The sequence below is a fragment of the Vigna unguiculata genome, chromosome 3 (genome assembly GCF_004118075.2).
Source record: "Vigna unguiculata cultivar IT97K-499-35 chromosome 3, ASM411807v1, whole genome shotgun sequence".
Lineage (NCBI taxonomy): Eukaryota > Viridiplantae > Streptophyta > Magnoliopsida > Fabales > Fabaceae > Vigna > Vigna unguiculata.
Genome location: NC_040281.1, coordinates 62,901,315 through 62,927,456, shown reverse-complemented (window position 1 = coordinate 62,927,456; position 26,142 = coordinate 62,901,315). Strand labels below are relative to the sequence as shown.

General features: G+C 27.7%; 2 protein-coding genes across 4 annotated transcripts; one reads left to right on the top strand and one right to left on the bottom strand.

Annotated features, from left to right (window-relative positions):
* Positions 1-8,065: 8,065 nt before the first annotated feature.
* On the top strand, positions 8,066-13,408 carry LOC114178705. 2 transcript variants are annotated; one of them, XM_028064759.1, is made up of 4 exons: positions 8,066-8,187; positions 8,387-8,446; positions 9,869-10,714; positions 10,979-13,408. In XM_028064759.1, exons 2-4 carry the CDS (start codon positions 8,399-8,401, stop codon positions 11,699-11,701), a joined length of 1,617 nt encoding a protein of 538 aa, XP_027920560.1. In that variant the 5' UTR covers positions 8,066-8,187; positions 8,387-8,398; the 3' UTR covers positions 11,702-13,408. The 2 variants fall into 2 exon arrangements, with proteins under 2 accessions (XP_027920560.1, XP_027920561.1); XM_028064760.1 differs by lacking the exon at positions 8,387-8,446 and having other exon boundaries at positions 8,072-8,187.
* Positions 13,409-17,646: 4,238 nt separating this feature from the next.
* Positions 17,647-21,945, bottom strand: LOC114178812 (mitochondrial thiamine diphosphate carrier 2-like). 2 transcript variants are annotated; one of them, XM_028064913.1, is made up of 8 exons: positions 21,683-21,945; positions 21,429-21,581; positions 21,212-21,340; positions 20,991-21,102; positions 20,610-20,737; positions 19,260-19,412; positions 18,448-18,585; positions 17,647-18,167 (listed from the first exon to the last, which is right to left on the bottom strand). In XM_028064913.1, exons 2-8 carry the CDS (start codon positions 21,543-21,545, stop codon positions 17,949-17,951), a joined length of 996 nt encoding a protein of 331 aa, XP_027920714.1. In that variant the 5' UTR covers positions 21,546-21,581; positions 21,683-21,945; the 3' UTR covers positions 17,647-17,948. The 2 variants fall into 2 exon arrangements, with proteins under 2 accessions (XP_027920714.1, XP_027920715.1); XM_028064914.1 differs by having other exon boundaries at positions 21,429-21,931.
* Positions 21,946-26,142: the final 4,197 nt, after the last annotated feature.

The window sequence follows — 26,142 nt, the reverse complement described above, 5'->3', positions numbered from 1 at the left end:
TAATTAAAACAATTGTGTAGAAGGTTTTATAAAAATAAAAATAGCAAAAAGCAAGCCAATTTAAACCGTAAAGCACTCATTTAATTTAGTTTTAATAATTTATTAAATTGAAATTCAACCGAATAAACGGCGTCTAATCATGTGGACCTACTATTCCACTTTTTAAAGATTACTGATAACATTTTTTATTAATATTATTCACTATTCACAAACATACCATTTTAAAATTGAGTTTGATCTTATCGGTGTTCTTAATTTAACACACGAACTATAATTTAAATATTTCCTGCAATAAGGATTTCAACCAAAGATTCTAAAAACATTATAAAGAAACAAAATCTTATACAAACTATTGAATCTTAGTAAGTTAATGATAATGTATTATTTTATATAATTTATGAAGACGAAGTTGATAAATCTGACATATAAATACATGTATACATACTGATTTGATTTGTTCTACTCACACTTCTTATCTGTTGAGATGGTAGCTGATTATGATTCAGCTATTGTCCTTCAGTTCCTTTGCCCATTTAACTCCTTCACTTGATAAAAACAATAGTTACGACTTTTTTTTTTCTTTCTTAATTATACCAAATTTATATTATTTTTAAAATTGTATATGGCCTTCTTTTTGTTTTAAGAATATAATATTTTTTTATATATCATACATTCTTCCTTTTAGGTTTTAAAAGTATTATATACAATTTTTTTAAGTTTTAAATATATTTTTTATCATATATATATATATATATATATATATATATATATATATAAAATAATGTCCCATCCATAAAAATTAAAATATTTTGAAAAAAGAAAAGACAATTCAAAAGTTTTGTTGTGTAACTTTATTTCTAGTTAAGTTCAATTTTCATCGACACATAAATGATATACTTAAAAAAGCTAATTCGTAAGATCTATTTAAAATTTGATTAAATTATATTTTTAGTCCCCATTTTCGTAGCAAAATTTAAATTTGGTCCCTCAAATAATTTTTATCTCAATCTGGTCCCTATTTTGGGAAATTTGACCCAATAAAGTCCTTTCCGTTAGTGGTGGAGTAACGGTGTTAAATGGGGTGCCACGTGTCAGCTTATGGATTTTTTGAATTTTTTTTATTTTTTATTAATTTTTTTAAAATTTTTAAAAAAATTAAAATTTTGTCACGTGTTAAGCGGACATCGTGCCACGTGGCACTGACAGTGCCACATGTCACTATTTGGGAGTTGTCATTTTCTCATCCTCAATTTGGTCCCTGTATTTTATTTTTTGTCTCAATTTAGTCCCAATTTTTGTAAAAATTGTACAATTTTGTCCCTCTCCAGATTGAAACCAAATTTAATTTCTATATAAATATGCACAAATATTTCTATCAAAATTGATATTTCAAGTAAATATTTTTAACAAGATTAAGTTTATTTTAATTTATATTTTACGTTAAACTTTATTTAAAATTGTTTTAAAGTTGTTAATAGAAAATAATGTTAATAAAAAAATTCATAAATTATATTGATATTTTATTACATTATACTTTAATATTGTTTTTTATTTGAATTTATATTTTAAATAATTGCATATTTTTAAAATGTGTAAAATTCAATAATTTCTATACAAATATTTTAGTTAGTATAAAAATAACAATTTGAATTTATCAATTTGAATAAAAAAATCAAATTTAATAAAAATATTTGTATAACATTTTATAATTTTTGTTTCAATTTGGAGGGGGACGAAATTGCATAATTTTTACAAAAATTGGGACTAAATTGAGACAAAAGATAAAATACAGGGTTGAGAATGAGAAAATGACACCTCCCAAATAGTGACACGTGGCACTGTCACTGCCACGTGGCACGATGTCAGTTTGACACGTGGCAAAATTTTATTTTTTTAAAAAGTTTTAAAAAAATTAATAAAAAATAAAAAAAAAATTCAAAAAAAAAATTCAAAAAAAAATAAAAAATTCAAAAAATCCAGAAGCTAACACGTGGCACCCCATTTAACACCGTTACTCCACCACTAACGGAAAGGACTTAATTGGGTCAAATTTCCCAAAATAGGGACCAAATTGAGATAAAAAATAATTGAGGGACCAAATTCAAATTTTGTTACGAAAATTGGGACTAAAAGTATAATTTAACCTTAAAATTTTTAGCGGAGCCAAATTAACTTTGATCCGAGATAAGAAAATACATCTATGTTCTATTGTTTCTATATAAATGATAGTATCATAAGTAAAAGTAAGAGTAAAAATACTCCATTCTTAAAATTCTGTTATTATTTTGATAGATTTAATGTCGTTTATAGGTATTTTGATAATAACATAATTTTTTCTAGAAAATCTTCGGTAAAAAAAATATTTTATTAAAAATATTAAAATCACTATTAATATCCCACAAAATAATTCACCGCAATGTTGAAATATTTTATATGATTAAATATGTTTTTGCCTGTTATATTGCTTTATTATAAGTAATCATTTGAACTTAATTTGTAAGTGTTAATAATTTAAATAACAAAATTGTTATATATTTACACAATTTTAAAAAATTTCGTATCAAAATTTTAATCTTTTTAAATATTTTTTATTTTAATTTTTAATTAAAAATATTGATGAACGGAGACATACTGATCTATATTTTGGCTCATTAAATTAACAGGTTGGATAGGATGGGCCAAACTGACAGACTAGCCCGTTTGGCCCAATCCGTTTTATCACACCTAATTCAAATTTTCACCTCTAATTTTATACCTCATCAACCTCTCAATCCAAAAAGGACAAAAGCTCCATATATAAAGAAGAAAACCTAAAAAGAGAGGGGAGAGCTTCTCCACACTCCTAACAACCTCCAAGCATCTTTCCTAAGCATCGAAAGTGTTTATCTTTGTAAAAAATGAAAAACCCCTTAAAACATTAGTAAAAATATGATTAAATATTCATTGATTAAATACTCCCCTTTAATTACTACATACTCGGTTTCACACAATAAAAATGTTATTGTGGATTGCATCTTTGAAAGAAAAGTAAGCATTCTCTTTCCATGAAAACTCATATCTTGGTGTACTCTTCCAATCATCTACACCCCAATTATAGAATCTTACAAATATTGCAAACTTTTCGTTCTAAACCTACTGGTTCTTCTTCTTATCAAATTCAAAATTAAATAGTTAAAAAAGTTAAAATAATGAACACTTATAAATTAAATTAATATTCATATATGTAATATTAATCATAATTTTTATGTCTACTTTTTTATTATATAATGTTTTATCAAAATATATATATATATATATATATATATATATATATATATATATATATATATATGAAATATATTTTATCATGACTTAGACATGTCAGTATGTTAAAGTTGACACATTGTTTAAGAACCTAAAATTTAACGTTTTGTTCAACAAGTTTAAACTTCACTTTATCTTTTATTGACAGATCATACTAAATTAGACATCCTCATCTAACAGGTTAGACAGCAGATTACTAATAAAATATGGTGCACCCATTATCAAAAGATTATATTATTTATAATATACTATATATATATATATATATATATATATATATATATATATATATATAAACAATGTGTTGATACAAGATATATATTATCATTATTCACACGTGATAATCTATAAAATTTATTATTATTTTTTTTAAATCCCAAATTTAACTGTTGAAAAGTACACATATAACCTTTTTAATCAACATTTTATACTAAACATGAGATTTAATAAGTTGGATTATAAATTTGGTATAAGTTATTAGACTTATATTATCATTATTTATACAATGCACATTGTATATAAAATATATATTATTATTATTATTATTATTATTATTTAAACATGATATTTTATCAAATTTATTAACATTTTTTTAATGAACATTTTATACTAAACAGGAGATTTAATAAGTTAAGTTGTAAACTTCTTATAAATTGTTAGATCTATCTCATCATTATAAGACAAATTATTATTATGTATATATAAATATTAAACCATTAAGTTGTTAGAAAAATATTATTATATATAATAATATTTGTGCAATGTGCATAAAATACACATGATTTATATTTTATTCTTTCAAATATAATATTTTTTTATGTCTAAAATTTAACATTTTAGATAAAAAAGTTTTAAATCGAACTTTTTAATAGACGAGTTAAATTATATCATACATAATCTTATAAGTGAGATGATAGATTTCCATATAGATATATAACATATTTCATCATAAATATATAAGGTCACCCACTTAAAGTTATAAGTCTAAGACTTCTGCATGAAAATGTATTAACATTACACAACATTTAAAATCTTAGATACTTGGAATAATAATAAAAAAATTATGGATCTCGAATAAGAACTTAAATTATATAAAGAATAAAGTGTATGTTTTAAAAAAATTAAATGCCAAATAAAATATTGATTAAAGAATTAATCTTTTATAATCATATTAAAAGATTAATCAGTCTAATTTATTCTAACATAGTTGTCTATAATTAAGTTGATTGAAAATATAAGTTCGTTATATTAAACTACACATATACATATACATACACATATACATATACATACATATACTAATTACATTATACATGTGAGTTTATCAAACATAACAATATTTTTTAAAATTTTAAATTGTTTTTGTTCACATGCATAAGTGTGAAATTTTTATCATACAGGTCAGATTAGACCAGACATCTTTAAGAGACATGTCAAACCAATCTATAAATCTGACATCTGAGATTTCAGATCTCTAATAAACTTTTGAATTTATTTCACTCTAAATTTATAAAAGTAAAATATTATATAGTTTAAAAGTATCATATATTTATATCTTCAATTAATATTTTTTAATATATATATATATATATATATATATATATATATATATATTATATAATGAATAAATAAGTATTTGGTATATTACATTAATTTAACGAATTATAAATGGATATAAAAGATTTTTTTTTCTTTTTGAACTATGTTGACGTGAAAAAAAATTAAGATTAATAAGGTTTAAGGATTATAATTAAATTTTGATTTATATTATAGTACATTCAAACTTTTTACGGGTATTAATTTTAAAATTCATCAGAGAATAAACTTCATATAATAAAATCAAACATCCTTTATTTAAATTTAGCTAATTTTATATTAAAAAAACATAAAAATATATTTTATGTTAGAGTTTAAAATTTCTATTTAAAAAGTACATTTTTAAAAGAAAAGATATATTTGAATTATCTTTTACTCAGATTTTTTAGTTATGTAAAGATTAGAACATAATAAAATTTTGACAATAATTTAAATGTTGACAAAACATTTATCAAAATATATACATTAATGTAATTTTTTATATGAACTATATTACATTCAATATTCAATATATAAATAGTTTTATAGTAATCATAATATTTGTATGTAGTTAAATTTTGATTTATATTATAGTACTTCAAAATTATATTTAACTTATAATTAATTGTTAACACAAACTTTTGTATGCTTATGCATAAAATTTAATATCTCTTATATAAAATAAAACTATCTCTCCCTATCAATTAAATATGTACATATATTTATTACAACATCTTCAACGAAAATATTTGTGATATTTTAATTTTTTATTTAAAACAATTTTACACAGTTCAGAAGTGCTATGCATCATCTATATGACACCATTGTTTACAAGTAAAATCAGTATGTTATTTTTATCTAAAAAGATCATCAATATTTGTTTGGAAAGTACAAATAAAGTTATGAGTTGTTTAACTTTTCAAATTCAATAAATTTGAGGATGGATTTACCTAAATGTGATGTTATATTGTGGAGACTGCTTGGTCTATTTTGTTCTTACATAAAAAATTTGAAATGCATATATTAAATTAATAGCATTTAGATGTTTTTAGGCAAGGTATAGAGAAGTTTGAAGGAAATTTATCACAAAGTACATTTTATTAAAAAAAATCAACAAAATAAATACTTTTATTAATTAGTTTACATGGGTTAAAAATAATTTTTTTTACATAAAACAAATAAAAAAGAATTTCTTCAATTTACATATAAATTAATTTTAACTCAATGATAGTTCGGCATCAACTAAAATTGATTTACGGTATATAAATTACTGTGAATTTTACTTATAAGTCAGTTTTGTAAATTTGAATTATTAACTAAATAATTGAAGATAGATATAATTTATAACATCTGATTGATATAATAATTTAAGATAATATATATATATATATATATATATATATATATATATATTCATCATCATGTATGCATGTGATTCTATCAAACTTAACAATATTATTTTGGTTAAAATGTATAAATGTTATAAGTGTGGCATTTTTAACTGGTAGGTCAGATTAAATCAGACATCTTTAAGAGACATGTCAGACCAATCCATAAATCTGACAACTGAGACTCCAGATCTCTGCCAAACTTTTGGATCTATCTCACCCTACATCTACAAAAGCAAAGTATTATATAATTTAAAAGTGTCATATATTTATAATTTCAATTAACATTTTTCAATATATATATAAATAAAATTTTTATGATTTATGCACCTAATATTTTATTGTATTAAATGATTTATTATATATATTATTATTATTATATAAGCATGCCAAACTTAACATTTTTCTTCTAAATCTAGAATTTAAGTTTTTAGCTAAACAAGTTTTCTTAAAGAAAATCAAATATAATTTTTTTAAAACATGAAATATGTTAGAATTTAGATTTTAATTTCTTCTCCTATCCCACATTACTATATAATATAAACCATCTTATATTTATATTTTCTAAGAGTATGCATATTATATATATATATATATATATATATATATATATATATAAAGAATTAACAAGTATTTTTGTATATTACATTAATTTAACGAACTATTGATGTAGATAAAAGATTATAAGTTTTTTTTTTTCTTTTTGAACTATGTTGATGTGACAATAAATTTAAGATTCACAGGGCTTAAGGATTATGGTTAAATCTCGATTTATATTATAGTACCTTCAAAATTATATGTAACTTATAATCAATTGTTAACACAAGCTTTTGTATTCTTATGCATAAAATTTAAACTCTGTTATATAAAATAAAATCATCTCTCCTGATGAATTACATAAGCACATATGTTAATTACAACATGTTCAACGCAAATATTTGTGATTGTTAAATTTTTATTTAAAGTAATTTTACACAGTACAGAGGAGCTATGCATCATCTATAAGATATTATTGTTTACAAGTAAAATCAGTACGTTATTTTGATTTAAAAGGATCACATTAATATTTGATTGGAAAGTACAAATAAAGTTATATATATGAGTTGTTTAACTTTTCAAATTGCAATAAATTTGAGAATGGATTACTTAAATGTGATGTTTAGTATATGTATTGTATGATACGATGGAGATCCATTTTAAGATATATGTGGATTCTAATTAAGTTTAATTTGCTAACTGAAATAAAAAAAAAAATAACACACATTTAAAATATAGAAAATTACATAAACGAAAATTGATTGAAAAATCCATAATATAGTAGAAGGTTGGTGAAGATGTGTGTGAGTGAGTACTAGAAATGGCAAGAGGCATGGAAGCAAAAGGCAAAACCAAAGCTAAAAAAACATGAAAATATTTGAACCTTAATCTTAACCTAAACCTAAACCTAACCCTAACGTAGTCCACACAACAACATAAGAAGAACCAATTCACGCAGGAGGATCTCCTCGTCTGCCTGCACTCTATTCACTACCATATATATGCATCTATGATTGGAATCTTCAATGCCACGTGGCACTGCATCTTCACACGCGCCTCATGCGCGTGAGGATACACTTCCTTCCACCCCACCCTGCCCTTGGACGGACCAGAACACAACACAACCCTCGCTTTCTCTCTCCAAAGCAAAAATAAATAAATAAATAAAATTATTATGTTAATAATAAATAATAATAAGAATTTCTGATATATCTTTTTTCCCTATATATCAGCAAGAGCCAAGGGACCGAAGAAGAGAACGACTTGGGTTTAGTTTTCATTTTTTTCACTTTTATTTTTCTCTCGTGCAGATTTTCTTCTTCTCTCTCTCTTTCTCGAATTTAACCTTCGTAGTGGCCATGAAAGCTCTTGCTCCTTGACGCAGGTACCACTCTTTCTCTCTTCATATACACATCTTTGTATGTAATATATATATATGTACGGAGTGAGAAAGAGAGAGAGAGAAATAGTTATGCTGTTATTATTATTTTCTTCATCAACAACTATGTCTTGTTCACGTTTTCTTTATTTCCAATCTGTTACTTCGCCAATCGCTGTGTAACAATCACGATCCATTTTCCCAGCTTCGCTTCTTCATGTGGGTCTCGCTGCCTGCTGCTTCTTCCTCTTCTCCTTCCATGGAGGTAATAACACTGCGAATCTTCTTCTCTCTCTCTTTTATTTTCTGTTCTCTCTTTTATCTCATTCTCTCTCTCGTGCTGTGCTGCTTGTACGGTTTTAATGTACTTGCAGGTGTGTTATCTTGTAAAATAACTGATTTTCTTGGATCATATTGGAATTCTCACTGGGAAACTTGTCTGTGTTTCTGTGTGCGCGCTTGTCTCTTTCTTTCTGCTTTTATTTTTCTCTTCCTTTTGTTTAATGTTACATATCTGTGGCTGTGTCTATGTGTGTGTTTCGTCTCGTGTTGGTGTTCTTTTTTCGTTCTGGAATGTTGTTGGTTTCGCGGAGATTGTGCTGGTTTTTTGCATTCGAGAGAAATGTGCTTACTGGGGATTTTCATGCATTTCTGCGGAGTCTTCGCCTTCCTTCTCTTTTCATATATATTGTTCAGGGAATGGATCTGGTTTGTGGATTTGTTCTCGGTGCTCCTCTCGCTTTTTTGTTACCCACCTCTTCATATTAACACGTATGTCAACTCTTTGTCACGATTTTTTTATGCCAAGCTTTCTTACGGGAAGTTCATTTGGTTGGTATAGGAATTTTGTTCAACTTCCATGTTCTGTTGCTAAAGGTTCCTGTTTAATTTGGGATTTTTTTTTTACCTGCAAGTTTTTATTTTTATTTTTTCGGGAAATTAAATAATAATTATATTCGTCATTATATTTTTCTTTTTCATTTTTTTTTCTTATTTATTTAAATTTCTCCATTTTTCTAATCAATTGTGACTTTTTGATGATAATTGGGTGTAGGGGTTATGACTTCCATATAAATATAAATCTCAACTCAATGTTATTATCTCACTGATTCTGAGACGGTTTGCTCAGCCGCACTCGAACATGGCTAGCAAATTTCACCGATGAAATCGTTGGATGTCTATAATTTAAATTGACTTGCAAAATGCTTCTCTGGTTTGACTCTAGCTGTGACTCCTCGTCGATGGTTAAGTGGAAAATTCTCATTACCATTAAATCTCGTCATTATGGTCACTAGCATTTTATCAGGAAATAATCAAATCAAACTATCAATCTTGCACACAGCTGGAGGAAATGAAGATACCGACTGTGTTTTTTCTTGCTATTATGTGTGTGTTGTAGGTTCATTACAGAAACATTATCCGGTAGACAACATTAAATCTGTGTTTTATAGTGTGAGTGATGTATATAGAAAGAGAAGGGCAAGGACACTCACCCTTATTACATTCAGCTCTTGCTCTACTGTTCACTTCCCTAGCAACAAGAAACACATCAGATTAGATAAAATAATCTTGACCATCCATGTGAGATTGAATCCTCAAAATTAGTTCCTCTCACCTGATACGCGTCCTATGTGTTTTCATGTTCATCTTTTAATCTTTTTTTAAATATGTTCAAATTTATGAACAGGTGGATGCAGTACAAGTTAATGACATGAATTGTAATGAGGAGCAAGCACATGGGCAATCACTCTCTCCCGAATATTCTGGTGTTTATGATGTTTTTGGTGAGCCGGAAATATTTCCTCGGGTGGGTCAGCAGTACCAGGTTCAACTTCCTTGTTTAATTTCAAAATCTGACTATCACTGCTATCTAAGGAATCCAAACGAGGTAGATAACTCTGCAAGTGCTCTCCATAAGTTTCGAGTTGGATTACCGATCCCAATAATTTGGATTAAGGATGAACTTGAGAACAGTAGGCATAATCGGCAGGAAAAAGCCTCCAAGTCAGATGGAGTTACCAATAAAAATGAATCTTCAAAACAAAATTGTATAAAAGAGACCTCTAATGATCGGGGGGGTGATATAGTAAAGGCTAAACTTGGGCCAGTGGACAGTACATTGGTCAGTGAAATGACATTGGGAGAATCGGGAGATTCCAATATGCAACAAGAAACAGAGATTGAGATGCTCGAGAAGCATAGTAATAAAGGTCATTCTTTAGTTCCTGGGTCTGCGAGTGACACCTGGAATGAAATTGAAGAGGCCAGTTTCATCCTTGGCTTGTATATATTTGGGAAGAACCTTGTTCAGGTGAAAAGATTTATTGGTAATAAGAACATGGGAGATATACTGTCATTCTATTATGGAAAATTTTATAAATCTGACAAATATCAAAGATGGTCTGGATGCAGAAAAACGAGAAGTAGAAAATTCATTTATGGCCAAAAAATTTTCACAGGACCAAGGCAACAAGAGCTTTTGTCTCGATTACTACCAATGGTATCAGAGGAATGCTACAATAAGTTACTCGAGGTACTCAATTAATTCTTGATCAAGAGCATTTTTTTTTTTGTACATTATAATAGAAAAGTTCTGTGTGACAATTATTTTCATTTCAATTTCAACATAAGAATGCATTACCTTTTATCGTAGCTTTAGAAGTCTTTTGCATCACGGACCTCATTACTTATGCAGAACAAAACAGTTATCTTAGCATTTCTACTGCCTATTAATTAATGTACCTTCTATGTATCTTAAGGAATGTGTGATGAATATATTAATTCAATTACTTGGTAGGTTTCCAAGGCGTTTGCAGAGGGAAAAATGCTTCTAGAAGACTATGTTTTGACTTTAAAGGCCTTAGTTGGGCTCAAAGCTCTTGTTGAAGGAGTAGGAGTTGGTAAGGGAAAAGAAGATCTTACGGGACTCGCTATGGATTCCATGAAGCCTACTCAAGCAGTAACTGTTCGCCAAGAAATACCAGTTGGCAAGGCATGTTCAATGCTTACACCTCCGGAAATAATAAGCTTTCTAACAGGTGATTTCAGATTAAGCAAAGCTCGAACAAGTGATCTATTCTGGGAAGCTATTTGGCCTCGTTTACTTGCCAGAGGTTGGCACTCAGAGCAGCCAGATAGTCATAACTATGCCGTTGCTTTTAAGCATTCTCTGGTCTTCCTTGTCCCTGGAGTTAAAAAATTTTCGAGGAAACTGGTGAAGGGAAATCACTATTTTGACTCTGTTAGTGATGTCTTGTGTAAAGTTGCTTCTGACCCTGAGCTAATTGAGCTTGGGACAATTGCAGATAATGATTGCACTAGCAAAGAGGGAACTGGTTGGGCACAAGATACAAAACTGGATCGTGAAAATTCCCCGGATCAACCACGCCACTGCTATCTCAAGGTAAAAACTCCAAACCGCAGCACAGATGTCATGAAATTTACTGTTGTGGACACAAGTCTGGCTAGTGAAATGATGAAGAATGTGAGAGAACTGAGAAGCTTGCCCTTTGAGTTTTAAAAACTTGTACTTTTGAAAATGACTCTGATGATGATAAGAATATTTCTGAGGAGCACACAAATGAATCCGAGTCTGCCAAGACCACCTGCTTTGATAGGAGGAAGAATGGCATTACTAAAGCCAGTAAATCTAATATTGGTAAGGGTGTCTCTTCACTTTTGAATGGTTTTGAAAACAATGTCCCTTCCAAAGTGGAGCTGCCAAGGAGTGTCATGGCTTCTAGTGGCCTATCTGCTGCCTCCAAGGGCCAGAAGCCAGAAGAATTCTTGTGCAACACACTCAAAAGGGATGGTTTGAATTGCTCATCACTCCAGAGAATGGTATCGGATAATAAAAATGATCTAGTCCCTGTTACAAAAAGAAGGAGGCGATTAAATGCTTGTAGCCGCGCAAAGAAAAATAGCAACACTGCCAATTTCTTTGTGGTTCCTAGAGGAAAAGAAAAGGAACCCGGGTTTTGTTTGGATACAGAAAATTCAAAATCTAGTGCAAATGTATCTGCAAACTTCTTTGTGGCTACTAGAGTAGAACAAGAGGAAGCCAGTCTTCAGAAGTCAAAATTTAGTGAGAGAGTTTCATGGGATATCCCACCCCAGGAGAAGCAGTCATTAGCAGGTTTTCCAACCCAGAAAAACAAAAGACTAGCAGATTCTCTGTCAAATCTAAGCTCAATCATCAATGAAGAAGCTGTTCCTGACACTAGTTCTTCAGGCGCTATGGATCAATGTAGTAAACCCCAGCCACGGACTATGATTGACCTTAACTTGCCTGTTTCACCAGAAGTTGAAGTTGATGAACCTTTTGTGAATGTAGTGACCGAGATTCAGCAAAATGAGATAGCTAAGGAATCAAATGATCTCAGTGTTGGAACAAACTCCAAACTTAGCGATCAACCTGAACAACAGCCTGACATGCACACCCGGAGGCAGAGCACCAGAAACAGGCCACCAACAACGAAAGTGCTTGAAGCTTTTGCTTTTGGATATCTAGACAGAAAGGAGAAGCGAAAAAGTAGAGATTATCTTCAAGACGGCTCAATAACAAGATCTTCCGTATCTCGCAAAGTGGGAGGCTCTAGTAATGCTGGTACTGGTCTTGAAAAAGAAGAAAAAACAGATATCGTCATTAATGGTAGCCCTGGCAGTGACTGTAATATACACAGGCTCCAAGTTTAATGAAGGATAAAGGAAACTGAGTGTTCAAACTCAACTCTAGACTCAGGATGTGAATGTCACTTCTTTGAATCCAAGCAGTGGAAGTTTGATTACCAGGATCCAAAATTGTTAGATGGCGCATGATATGAACAAGATAGCAGCATTTTCACTGATTGAAGTGGTTTTGCACATAATGGATGTTAGATATTAACCTCCAAGGAAGGTTTTTCATAAAACTTTCAGGTCTTTCCAATAGAATGCACTATAAACTACATAGAGAAACCCCTCTGTTCTTCTCAGCTTTGCAATCAACAGAATCTGAGAGATGTTTAGTCCCTGGAATTGAACTTTTATGCTTTTCTCATTTCATAGTTGCAGTACCAGTCTTCAATGTCAGACATGGTTTCAGTCAACCCTTGCTGCCCCTGGTTATGAACAGAATACACAGCAAGTCAATGCACATTGTGACAACAGTTTTTTTCTTTTTAATGTTAAACCTCATCAGATTCTGTCAGATGACAGAAGAAAAGTAAATGGAGCAGCAGTTACCATAGGCCTTTTCCCTATTGAATGGGTATGTCCTTCCTTTATACATGCATATATGATGTGATTTCATCGTTGTTATATTAGGTGGTTGTTTCTAATAATTTACTACTTCGCTTAGACCAAGCGTGGTTAGTTACCTCCCAAGTTGTGAATCATAAAGCCATTGTCTCTGTATGTAAAGTATAGGTGTTTATGGCTTCACTTTTCTCCTCAAACAAAAAGAGTTTTTCACCAAATTTTCAAATCTTAACTTACTGTTAGATGAGGACATATCTTCAAGTCGACCAAATTTGCTTTGTAGTGATATATTTTTCTGTTCAAATTTACTTAGCTGTGTAGATTTTAAAATTCAAGTGAATTATTTTATTTAACTAATGATACCCAAGTTTGTCATTATCTTATTTTTTGGACTTTCTATTTAGGCTAACCTTGATTTGTCCCATTCAAGTTTCACAGTGGACCCATAAATAATCGAGCTTAGGTCTAAAAATGTGATTTAATCAAACTTTAGGGTTAAGATTGAGTACATATATCTTAACTCATCTTTGATGTGAAGTCTCTATTTTTTTATTTTATCTTTACTTGAATGTATTGTTTGTTCAGTTCTCTTCGTTCCCAATATTTGGAAAAATGTTTTTTCTTAACAATTTTTCATTCTGTCAATTCTCTTCTCTGCAATTGACATTTGAAAGTGACTTTGTCCACTTTTGTTTTACGTCTTGCAAAACCTAAGCTTCCGTTTCCAACAAGTATAATACATAAATGATTTAACTACTAGTTTTTCTTGTTAGGCTTTGTTTTATTATACAGAAAGAGGAATATAATCACAACACCTTATAAAAATGCATGTTTTAATCCTATTGTTAAATTTATTTGCATATAAGTGAAAACAAAATATGATTAGCTAATCTGGTTGTTTAATGACTCATACATAATCGTACACACCCAAATTAAACTTTAGCATTTTAAAAAGGTATTATTTAAAAGAAAATTTATAAATATTTTAAAAGTTGACTTCTAAATAATTGTAGCTTTTTAATAAATATAGTGTGTGTAAAAGACAAATGTAATTTTTTTTTCTAAAATTCCTTTGAATTGAAAAATAGCATGTTTAAAAACAATTTCCTCTATTTTAAATATCAATATTATGTTAATATTATGTTAGCATTGCTGGTGAAAGAAAATTTAAAATTCATTTTTATAATAATGTGTTGATTTGGTTTTCAACATTTTGTAATTCCAACTTCCCAACCCCAACTAACTATCAGTTTCGGACATAAATTACGTCCCAATCTGATGATGTTGTCGGTTTCTTTATTAAATTCCAGCAAATGGTTTTATATTTTTGAGTACTTCAATTCTCTGCAATGTGTCAATAAGGATCTTCCAATAATGAAGTCATATACACTTTCATCATATTTTTATTTCTAGTATTAATATATTCTCCAATGCTAATTTGTATTTATAATTTAATTTTTATAATTCATATATCTAAAAAAAATTCTATCCCTATCATTGACCAACTCTGACAAATATTTAATTGATAGAAAACCTTGTGTTCAATTTCTAAAGCGTTTTTGTTTATGAACCATTTTAATTACTAAGTGTTTCCAAAAAGGTTAAATGAACACAAAATACTTATATAATCATGAAATGGCAAGGTTTGTAGTTGTTACAATGTTAGTGTGAGAGTGTGTTTCTTGTTAATATGATCTTCATATGACACGTGCTAATAGACTTTAGTTTAACCTAAGATTATAGTGTCTGTAATTCGAGTGAGATTAAATGTTAAAAAATGGACAGAAATTGAAATGAGTTCTATGAGAACGTTTCATCAAAGTTATAATACGTTTTTTTAATTATTGGTCTTATTAAATAAAAATAAATGTTAGAAACAATTTATAATAAATGATCTGATCAAATTGATCTAAGCATGTTTCATGTATAATTAATTGTTGCTGGTACTGACAAATTAAAACAATGAAAATAACAGATGTCAGAGGAAAATAGATAAGAGAGAATTAAATTTTGAGAAAAAAAAAAAAAAGAAAGGCTAAAACTGCACTCAATTTTAGTGTCATCTACTCAAATCAAATAGTCTGAAATCCTATAAATCCTATAACATTCTAACATGTGAACATGTGTGATGTGTTACCTCCACGTGGGAGAACAAAGTGGAAGAATCATTTTTTTTTCTAGTAGAAAACTCAAAGTCAGTTAAACTTATTTTGTTAATTTATATCACAATAATATTATTTAGTTACTTATCTAATTCGATCACAATAATGTATTTCTTATATTAAAAGAAATTAGATTAGCTTTGATAAATATGATAAATTCATTACTTTTTATAAATATCAGTGAGAACATGTGTTCCTTTTTAAGATAATAAAAAATAATTTTAATAATTTTATTATTAATATAAATAATTTTAATAATTTATTATTAATAATTTTATTTATTTTGTAGTTAATTTTATAATAAAAAAATAAATACATTTAAAAGAGGTAAACTAAAACGTCAAATTAGTAAAACAAATAGTTAGTTAAAGAGTAAAAATTAATAAAAAAAATTTTTTAGTTTAAAAAACTTTTATTTAAAGGTCAAAATTGAAAAACAATATATAAACATCGACAAGAGAAATCTTCTATAAATTATGATAATAAAAGATAGTTTTTATAATTTTATTGTAAGTATAAATAATTTTTATAATTTTACTGTAATTTTTTTTTTGTTTTGTAGGTAATTTAAAAATATTTAAAATTAAAAAAATCAAATAAAAAAAGTGGTTAAATATAAAGAAAAAATTACTTAAAGAATAAAATTAATATAATAATTATTTTAATTTAAAATAAAATCATATAAAAAAATAAAATTAAAAAAAATGTTAACACCAAAAAAATGAATATATATATATATATATATATAGATATAATATTCGTATATAGTAAAAATATTTTTATTCAAATATATTTTAGGAGAAAAAACTAGGAATCATTAATTTTACAAAACCCATAATTTCTTTTGAAAAAAGAAACTATAAACCAAAAAATTATATAACTTTATTAAAATTAGTTTATACGGTAACATATTTCCTATTTTTTAATTTATCTTATAGTTTATAATTTTAATCATTGTGACAAAAATAATAAAATATTAATTCTTTAAATATGTTTTAATATATTAATTACAATTATTATTTAATTTATTTTTTAATATAGAAAATAGTTACATGAAAAAAAGAAAGAAACTTATTAAATTTAGTTAAATTTACTATTTTTAACAATTTTCATAATTTTTAAAATAAAATTCAAATTAAAAGTTAACTTCTAAACAATTATACTTAACCATGTTATTCTTACCATAATACATTATCTTAATATTTCATACCTTCGTCTAGTCCAAAATCGATCCTTCGAGGTGTGCTTCTCTCCAAAGATGAATTTAAGAAAACAAAAAAATAGTCAGTGAATTTAAAGAAATGTAGAAGAAATAAGTCAATGAATTTAAGGAAATGTGAAAAAAAAATGAAGTTATTTGTTTTAAGCTAAAAACGAGATAAAAGTAAAATTTATAAAAGTTTGTAAACGATTTAATGATATAATAAATATAAAATAATGTTTTAATAACTATTAGATTAATTCTATGATTAAAACTAATATAAATAAAATATAATTATTTTTATTAATTTTAGTATTATTATTACTAGTTTTAATATTATTATTGTTAGTCTTCTTATTATTATTAATATTATTGATTTTAATATTATTATATTATTACTGTTATTATTAGTAAGTAAAAACAATCTTTTTAAATTATAATTTTAAAAAACTAAAGAATATTTATATAAATATATATTATTCAGTTGTCTTTGTCTTCTCGTTCCTTTTTCCGTACAAGAACGAGAATATTTCATTATTCATTACATCTATGTTGAGAAATCAGTTATCCATTTTGTCAAATTGAGAATGAAAAATAAGTGTATGTTAAAATATAACCCCCCATTGTTTGACCACTTACCAAGTTAAACAAACCAATAATACAAAAACACACGAATCCTGGACATCAAACATTTGATAAATTATCCAAGTTAGAGGGACCCATTTTTTTCAAATGAATATCAATAATAAGAATCCTGAGGACTGCAACAGTATTAGCCTACAAAAATTGACAAATTTGAGGATAGACTACTTTTGTCAAAGAGAAGAGAATTATAAAAAAAATCGACACAACATAGTCTCAAACTCGAGCACAAAAAGATGTTCACTCTCACCGAATTTGGCTAAAAGACCAAATTTAAGTTGAATCCAGACACCATTGGATTCTAGACAGGCTTTACACCATCTTGGAAATATACATTTTGAATTCAATATCAGACGTAGACATCAAGAACGAATCTTTTCCATCTTAAGGAAGTTCAACCTTATCATCTACAACTATCATTAAAATGAATTAGCAAATCCCTCACTTTCTTCCTACACTACGAGGGATCAATTTGTATATTGAAAAAGAATATGATTAATAACTGGAGAAAAAGTGGGGAAAAATCAACTAAAAACGGACTCTAGCCAATCTGATGTCAACTCATAAGCAACAAATGTAACAGCACCAGCAGGTGCAGCTTTAATAGTAGATGGGATTATCCCCTTGTACAAACCAGCCCAACCCTCTAATCGCAATATCCGTTGCATGGCATCGAACATGTTCCTGTATGCACGATGCTCAACTCGAGCTCCATATCTTGGATGTCTTTGAAGCCCTTCAATCTGCACCAACAAAGAATGAACATCCATTATTATAAATGACAATGACAGAATAACACAATGACAGAATGAACATCCATTATTATAAATGACAATGACAGAATGAACATCCATTAAACACCCTCTCCTTCTCTCAGATGACACCAAAAAATCATGTATCCATGCCAAAAATAATCACCAATTTACAATTTTTAGGGTTGAAAGGCCATGACATCTACAACTCTAAGTTCTGAAATAGAACTTCCAATCCCTGTACTGATCTTTACTAGGTGTAGAGGTTTACCTGAAATCTTTTCTTGACGACATCAAGTGGATGACAGACAAGTTTGGCACATGTTCCAGCTGCTAACCCACAAAGGAAAAGCTGAAAGCTAGAGATATTGTCTTCTACAGCAGTGTTGGAAACTCTATGATTCCAAGCCTACAATTTCACACATGCAATACATTATATGTTAACAGGACCAAACACTACGGTACAAAAGTAAAGTAAACTAAACATTCATCAGCTGTGTGAAGCAATCCAACTCCCTCTTTAAGTACAAGCGGAAATAAATCAATAGTGACATAATTTCAAAGTTGATTTTCTCTTTTGCTAATAATTCATCAACTTTAATCTGCAATATAATAAAAATTGCTAACCACAGATATGAGTTGTGCACACCACTACTTCCTCTTTAAAATTGAAAACAGATTCGCTTTTGGACAACATTGAAAATAGTGTAGCAGCATTAATAGCGCAAATAATTCATCCAACAAAATGGCAATAGTAATTCATAAGGTATTCCACACTGAAAAGCATGGCAACAGATAAAACAAGGATATAAGACAATGTATAATAAAACTGAAACTGAAAAAATTATCCACATAAACCAATCCTCACAACTGAATCAGAGCATCGCATTCCACCAAGAAGGCTACAATACGAAGGAATAATATTAAATAGCATGGAAGACCGAATCATGCAGTGTCCATGGGAATCTACCATATCACCACATTAGAGTGTCACAATAAACAAAGTAGAACATCCAAAGAATGCAGATCATAATCATGTCAAGAAATACAGATGCGCTTTAAATAAAAGGACTGGAATTGTACCATGGCCCAACGCTTAAATGTATCATACGTGCCAAATTGTAGGCCTGCATAAGGTATAATCTCCACTAGAGTAGGGGACAGTCCAGAATACAAGCCTTGGAATCCACGTGTACGAACAATATCAATGAATGCTGATCTCATGGTTGGATATACCTATAGCAGTATATTGACAAATAATTGTTACAAATAAAAAAAACTTCAAAATGGACCAAAGCAAGATCTTTATTTCCACACAAAGCAAAACAAAACAGCATAGAAAGCATAAGCATTTAGAGTTAATGAAATCATTAATGAAGATCTCATATCTGCCACAAGTACTCAAAAAGGAACACCACAGTGTTCACACTCAGCTGTAGCAATCCTTAAACGGGAAACATACAATACTAGTATACCATGGATTGATACTTGAGTCCATTTCACAACCAAGCTGAAGTCGAACTTAATAAGGTTCAAGGTATTCACTATAGTCCCATAGTGTATTATAACAAGGTTCTATTGTGACTTATGGTCTGCAGCTGTCAATGATTCGGTATAATCAATAGAAGAGAACAGATGTTATAGTTTGAAAGGCATTCATCTCTATGATTATCCTTAAAAATATATGAATAACCAATATGAGAAGGGATCAAATTACTACAAAAGTAAATATAAAAGAGTTAATCCTCTTTCCTTTAATCCAACCCCATAAGATGAATTACCCATTACAACCATAAGACTAAATTTACTCTTGGAAGTAAATATATCCCTTAAAAAGTAGCTCTTGTCATTTAATTTGAGTTTCTTCCACTTGACATTTATTTGAGTTCCTTCCTCTGTTTGACATTAGTTAACAAGTGTGAAAAAGAAAACAATAAATGAAAGTCCGTAGATTTCTCACACTAGCCACGATAACAGATAATTAAATACTTTGAAATTACAAACTACAATATCTTGAGGAATATCAGATTTGATTTCTCTCCAATGTGGAGAGCATAAAGGTTGGTGTCTCCCTAGGCATTTGAACAATAGTGCATTTTAGAAGAATAGCATAACTTTGAAGTGGACACAACTCAAAACTAACAATACTGTTGATAGAGCTAATTTGAAAAAGAAGCATCCTCTTGCTTGCAACAAGCAAAATGAACAAACAAAACAAAAAAGTGATGTCAAAGTTTATAAACATTCAAGCCCAGAGAATGAAGTGTAGGCTCATATTCATTACGGAGAAGATAAAAGCCTAAAGTTTAAGAACCAAATGAATGTGTTTAAAAAGCAGACCAATAATTTGCTTCACTCTACAGAACACTAATTAACATTACATAAATTTAGTTTTAATCTGTTTAGCGAACTTAAAACTAATAATGCTTATACCTTTGGTTCCCCCTGAGATGCTAATATGGTACGGAGAAGATCAAAAGGATATGAACCTACTGTAGCTGCACACCCAGCTAATGCTCCACTGACATATGAAAGATAAGGGCTCAAATGAATGTGATTCTCTGCACACAAAAAGATAAAGCAATCAATGAAAAAATAAAATACTATAAATAAAAAATAAAGAACATATTTTAGTATATAATAATTATAACTATATTTCTGAACAGTGCAGCAGAGTGTATGACAATAGGCTTTAGCTAGCCTTGATAGAGTACAAAAATACCGCAATGAATTTGATAAAACTCCCAAAAAATGATTTCTCATTGGTTTTAATGAAGACAACACATGGAGACCGTGAATTACAAAATAGAATACCTGTCTTTGAAGAGCCAGAGACAAAAGTCTTCAACTTATGTAAAACTGTAAATTGTATAGCTGTATATGGCATAACCATTAGCAATGCCGGGACATTTCCCCGCCAAAATCCCTGAAAAAGGGGTAAAAAAAAAATGCTTTTAGCCGCAAGAAAAAACACACAGAATGACAAACATAAAAGGGTAACAAAAATCACGGGGTTTATTTATTGTTTCCTCTACCTTGACGCCTTCTTCTCTTAGAATATCTTTGGTTGCTTGAAACATGCCAGTATATTTTGATGGTGCAGACGCAGCTGCAGCCAAATCCTTACGTAGTAAAGCCCATGAAGATGTGGGTTCCAGTTGAACCTGTTATTTTGAATTTGAGCGTGAATAACACAACAAATTAAAAAAAAAAAAAAACCCAACCAAAAATATAACACAGACACGAACATACCTGGAATCTAATCTTAATAACATCGAGGGGCGATGTAACAGTCCGTGATATTCCTCCGGAAATTGCTCCGGCCGAGGAATCAATCAGGGCACGCCTCAGTTTACTCGGTTCCTCCATTGCCGCAAATAGTCTCCTCCGTTTTAGGGATGCAACCTGCAACGGCTAATGAAATTAGGGTTTCTGAAAATCGGAGAAAAGCCGATAGAGAAATTAGGGTTTAGGATCTGTGCGTTTGCAGAGAGAGGGAAAGGGACCTCGGAGAGATGGAGAAGGGGACAATGGAGAAGAGAGCCGACATTGAAGACTAGAGAGAGAGAGAGAGAGAGATGAAGAGAGAGAAACCGGTAAACAGAGGAAACAAGTTTTCAATCTGATTGAGTCAGATTTGGCGGAGAGAGACGCAGTTTATTTATAGAAAGACATGAAGTGAATGATGATTGAGTTTATGAGAACAAAATTTTGCTTTGAATTGGACGGAGAGATTATTGCATTGCAGGTATACTAATAATACAATATTCTCTTTCTTCATTCAGATTCCCCTATTTATTGCTAAACCTTTCTCTCTTTTATTTTCGTAAATCACACATTCTTCTTCTTTTTTTATTCACAAATCAATGTTTATCTTTGATCTCCTTCATGATTTCATGTTAATTAGTTACATTTGAAAAGTTACAAATAAAATTTAACCCAAAACTTGAAAAGAAGTTTTAAAATAGGAATTTCTTTTCTTTAATCTATAATATTTCTTTTATGCAGCTACTAATTCATAAGGTTACTTTGATAATTTATGTCTATACGAGGATTGGATTAAGTATTCAACAAAAGTTCGAATTCAAAATCAAACAAAATTCAACGCAAATTACTCTCTTTTATATTAATCCAAAAATAATTATAAATTATAATGATAACAAAATAGGTAGTTTCGAAAGTGGGTATCTTCTCTTTAGTGTTTTCCTCACTTTTTCAATATTTTGTTTCAAATTTTACGTTATATTCACGCAGCTAATTAAAAAGATTTCTCTCTCAAATATCTAAAATTATCGTTTTTTTCCCGGTATATTTATATTTTATCTTTTGTTATCATTTATCTCTTTCAACGTAAAATAAAAAAACATATCTTCTTATATTTTTATTTCTAATATTTTGAAAAATGTAAAAATATTAAATATAACTTGCATCATAATTTTCATTGTTTATTTTAATAAAAAATATAATTTACCTCACGCTTTTCAGTTCAGTTTCTTCCCACATAAAAAAAAAAATACACACTAACAAAATAAGATAAAAAAAACATAGTTTATCTATTAATCACAATAAGATAGACGAGTTCTCTTATTGTATTATATATTTATATCTAATATCACACAATTCCTTAAATAACTGATTTTCTATGCATTCAATTTCCTCTTTTAAATAGAAACTTGAATTAGAGACTTCGTTGGAAAAATATTTCAAAGTCTTGCGATTGGATGGGGGAGATTAAAGTCATAGGATTTGACCATAATTTAGGGTTAATTTCTATTTCAATTAACTTTGATTCTCCATGATTAAGCACAAAAGTGAGTTAAGTAAGGTTGGTGGATACACCAATCTTATGTAGAGGATTAGGTGAGAGGAGTCACACTTAAACAAATAAAAAGAAAAATACCAAAAAAATTATTAAAAAAATAAAGTAAGAGATGAAAATGAGGGTGGATTTAGAAAAACGTAGTGGTGTCCTAAAGGAATGGTGCTAAAGCAACCTTTATAGTTGCTGCAAAAACAATTCCTCCATTGATTACCATTCAAGCTTTTGCTTTTTTATTTTTTTGTCTTTTTTGACGCGATCGTGTTTACTTTCTGCCTACAAATAAATAAATATATTCAAAAGAAAATAGAGAACACTCTTATATAAATATAATCTTAAAAATTTTAAAGGTGAATCAATAATTTAATTAAACATATAATATTAAATTTTATATATTAATATATATATATATATATGAATAATTTTATATAATATTTAACAAAATATCTTAGCACACATTCTCATAATTCGTATAATAATTAATTGTTCCACAAATTTAAGTTTAAACTCACTCACTGATATTTGTCATTAACTTTAAATATTTCACAACCATGTGAGTATAGATCTCAACAATGTTATTTATATTATTTAGTTGAGTATTAATAATTTTTATCTTTAATGTATATTATCTTCCATATTATTTTTCATTTATCTCACTCAATTAGAATTAATAAGGTAATAGGACAAGACGAGTTTAACTATCACATATTCATTTAAAAAAAAGAGTATTATCATCTTTATATCCAAACTCAACAAATTTACGGATATATAAATTTTGTCTCATTCTCATTAATATCAAGTAATGGACATAAATTTATACTCAAATTCATATTCATTTTCTTACCATTTTAATATTAATTAATTAAATTTTATAATATAATAAAAAAAGTTCAAATAAAATATAATGTTATAATATTCTCATTTCTTCATTATAGAATATTTAGAAAAATTACAATGTATATGTTCAAAATTAGAGTACCAAATAAAATGTTATGAGAACTAACATGTTTATTAAATTTGTAAATAATAATGAATCAGATTTGATAAAATTTAAAAATATGTTTAAAAGGTTATACAAAAATAGAAATATTTTAAATATCTCTTTACTTCTATTTTTTAAATTTTAGAACAAATATAAAACTAATATTAATTAAAATTTCTAATATAATTTTTACTAATATGATAAATGACAATAAATAAGATTTATGACAATAAAAAATTATTATATTATAATAAAGGAATTTATTTTATATAATTATAGTAATATAATTACACTTATAATAATGTTATAAAATAAGCATAATTATATAAAAATATTAAAACAACATTTTACATGATAAAAATAAAGAACAAGTAAGAATATATAAAAAAAAGTAAAAATAATTAAATGTGTATTTTATAAATTATTCGATACATTATTTAATGAAATCGTATAAAAGAAAACAAATATATATAATTAATAAAATGAAAAATATATTTTTTAAGAAAATTTTTTCAAATATTAAATTAATCTAATTATTGAGAGATGATAAATTTTGTTTTAGCAAAACAAATAATTTTTTTGAAGTAAAACAAAAATTAAAAATAAGAGTATGAAGAAGATAATTTTTTTATTGTCTGTATAAATGAATGATTTGTGTTATTGAACACTTTAGTAGAGTTAAACATTCTCGTATAAAAATAATAATAAATATAAATATTAAAAAAATAAAAATATTCAAATATAAAATATAAAAAAAAATATTGAATTTACATAGGCGGTTAACTTATTATGAGTTTTGTGTGGTAGTTGGACATTAAAAGGAGTTATTATAATTGATGTGTTGTTATCTTAAAGTATAATCAAAATAAAATAAGAAAAGGTTTTGTGATTTTTTATTTGGTTTTTAGTTTTTGAATTTCGTTGATTCTGTTTTAAACACTCTCTACACACAAATATGGAATCATATTTAAATATTCATAAATTTTTTATGTCTCCCTGCACGGCACTGAGAATGTGTCGTTGATATCAACTTCACTAGTGCACTTTCAGTGGTCAAAAATTCTCCGCGAAGGAATATAAAACTTTAAAAAAATTAGAGTTAGAAATCTAAAAAGTTATGGCTATCAATATCATTGATATTTTCTACTAAAGATATCAAATATATGGTTGGATTAAGATTTTATTACTATAAACTAACTCATCAAAATTCAGAAAAAACGTTTTATTTCCTTGATAAAACTAAATATAGTTAAGTCTGTATTTTAAAAACTAATTTTAATTTTAGTACCTTCTATTTCTTTTTAATTCCTTTTCATTGCAATTTTTCTCCATCTTAATTAAGGATGTTTTAGTCCAAAAATAATTAATACGGAAAACATTATAGATTGAGTCTTTTAAAAATAGGAAACATTACTTCTTATTTGAGATTTATAAATAAGAACCAAAAACAAGTAGTATTTACATTTGAACAAATACATTCTTTTGATAAAGCTTTTTGTGTTTTAAATTTTTGGGAGTTCTTTATAAATCTTATGTTTTTATTTCTTCATCTTTAATTTTAAATTTCCTTTCAATGTTAAAATTATCCCAATATCACAATATGAATATTTATTATCGATCTAAAATATAATTTATACGTCCAAAATATTCTATAAAATAATTAGTTACATGTATTTTCATAACATAATACAACAATAAAATAAACATTTTACGCAAATAATAAATAATTTGGTACAATTGTTTTGTTTAGGTAGGGTTTATTTTAAAGGTTTATTGTTTTTTTAGTTTCTGAAAATTAGTACAATTATGTTAACTTTGTTTAATTTCTTAAAATTAAAAAAATAATAATAATTCATAAACACTAAATTTGAAGGACTGTCAATAATTTAAATTTCACAAGTACTTAACAGTAAATTTCTTTTACTCTTAAATTTTAAACCTTATAACCAGATTTTAAGTTGCTTTGCTCATTTTTTTTTTCTTTTACTTTTCTTTCTATTATATGTTCCATCTAAGTTTGAGTATATTTCACACTTCTGAATAACAATTTCTAAAGTGATATCCTAGTCCTATCCCACTTAATAAAATTTTTTGTCGGCTAAAGAAAGTAAGATAACTTCAGGATGATACGTTGATGACACTAATATTCTTGAATTTGTTTTAGA

Bases quoted from the DNA above. Each gene is read 5' to 3' on its own strand.
- LOC114178705 (XM_028064759.1), top strand. From the start codon at position 8,399: ATGTGGGTCTCGCTGCCTGCTGCTTCTTCCTCTTCTCCTTCCATGGAG. The intron at 8,447-9,868 runs GTAATAACACTG...ATTTATGAACAG, and splicing joins CCTCTTCTCCTTCCATGGAG to GTGGATGCAGTACAAGTTAA. The intron at 10,715-10,978 runs GTACTCAATTAA...ATTACTTGGTAG, and splicing joins GCTACAATAAGTTACTCGAG to GTTTCCAAGGCGTTTGCAGA.
- LOC114178812 (XM_028064913.1), bottom strand. From the start codon at position 21,545: ATGGAGGAACCGAGTAAACTGAGGCGTGCCCTGATTGATTCCTCGGCC. The intron at 21,341-21,428 runs GTATGTTCGTGT...TCAAAATAACAG, and splicing joins TTATTAAGATTAGATTCCAG to GTTCAACTGGAACCCACATC. The intron at 19,413-20,609 runs GTATAAGCATTA...ATACTGCTATAG, and splicing joins CATCTCAGGGGGAACCAAAG to GTATATCCAACCATGAGATC.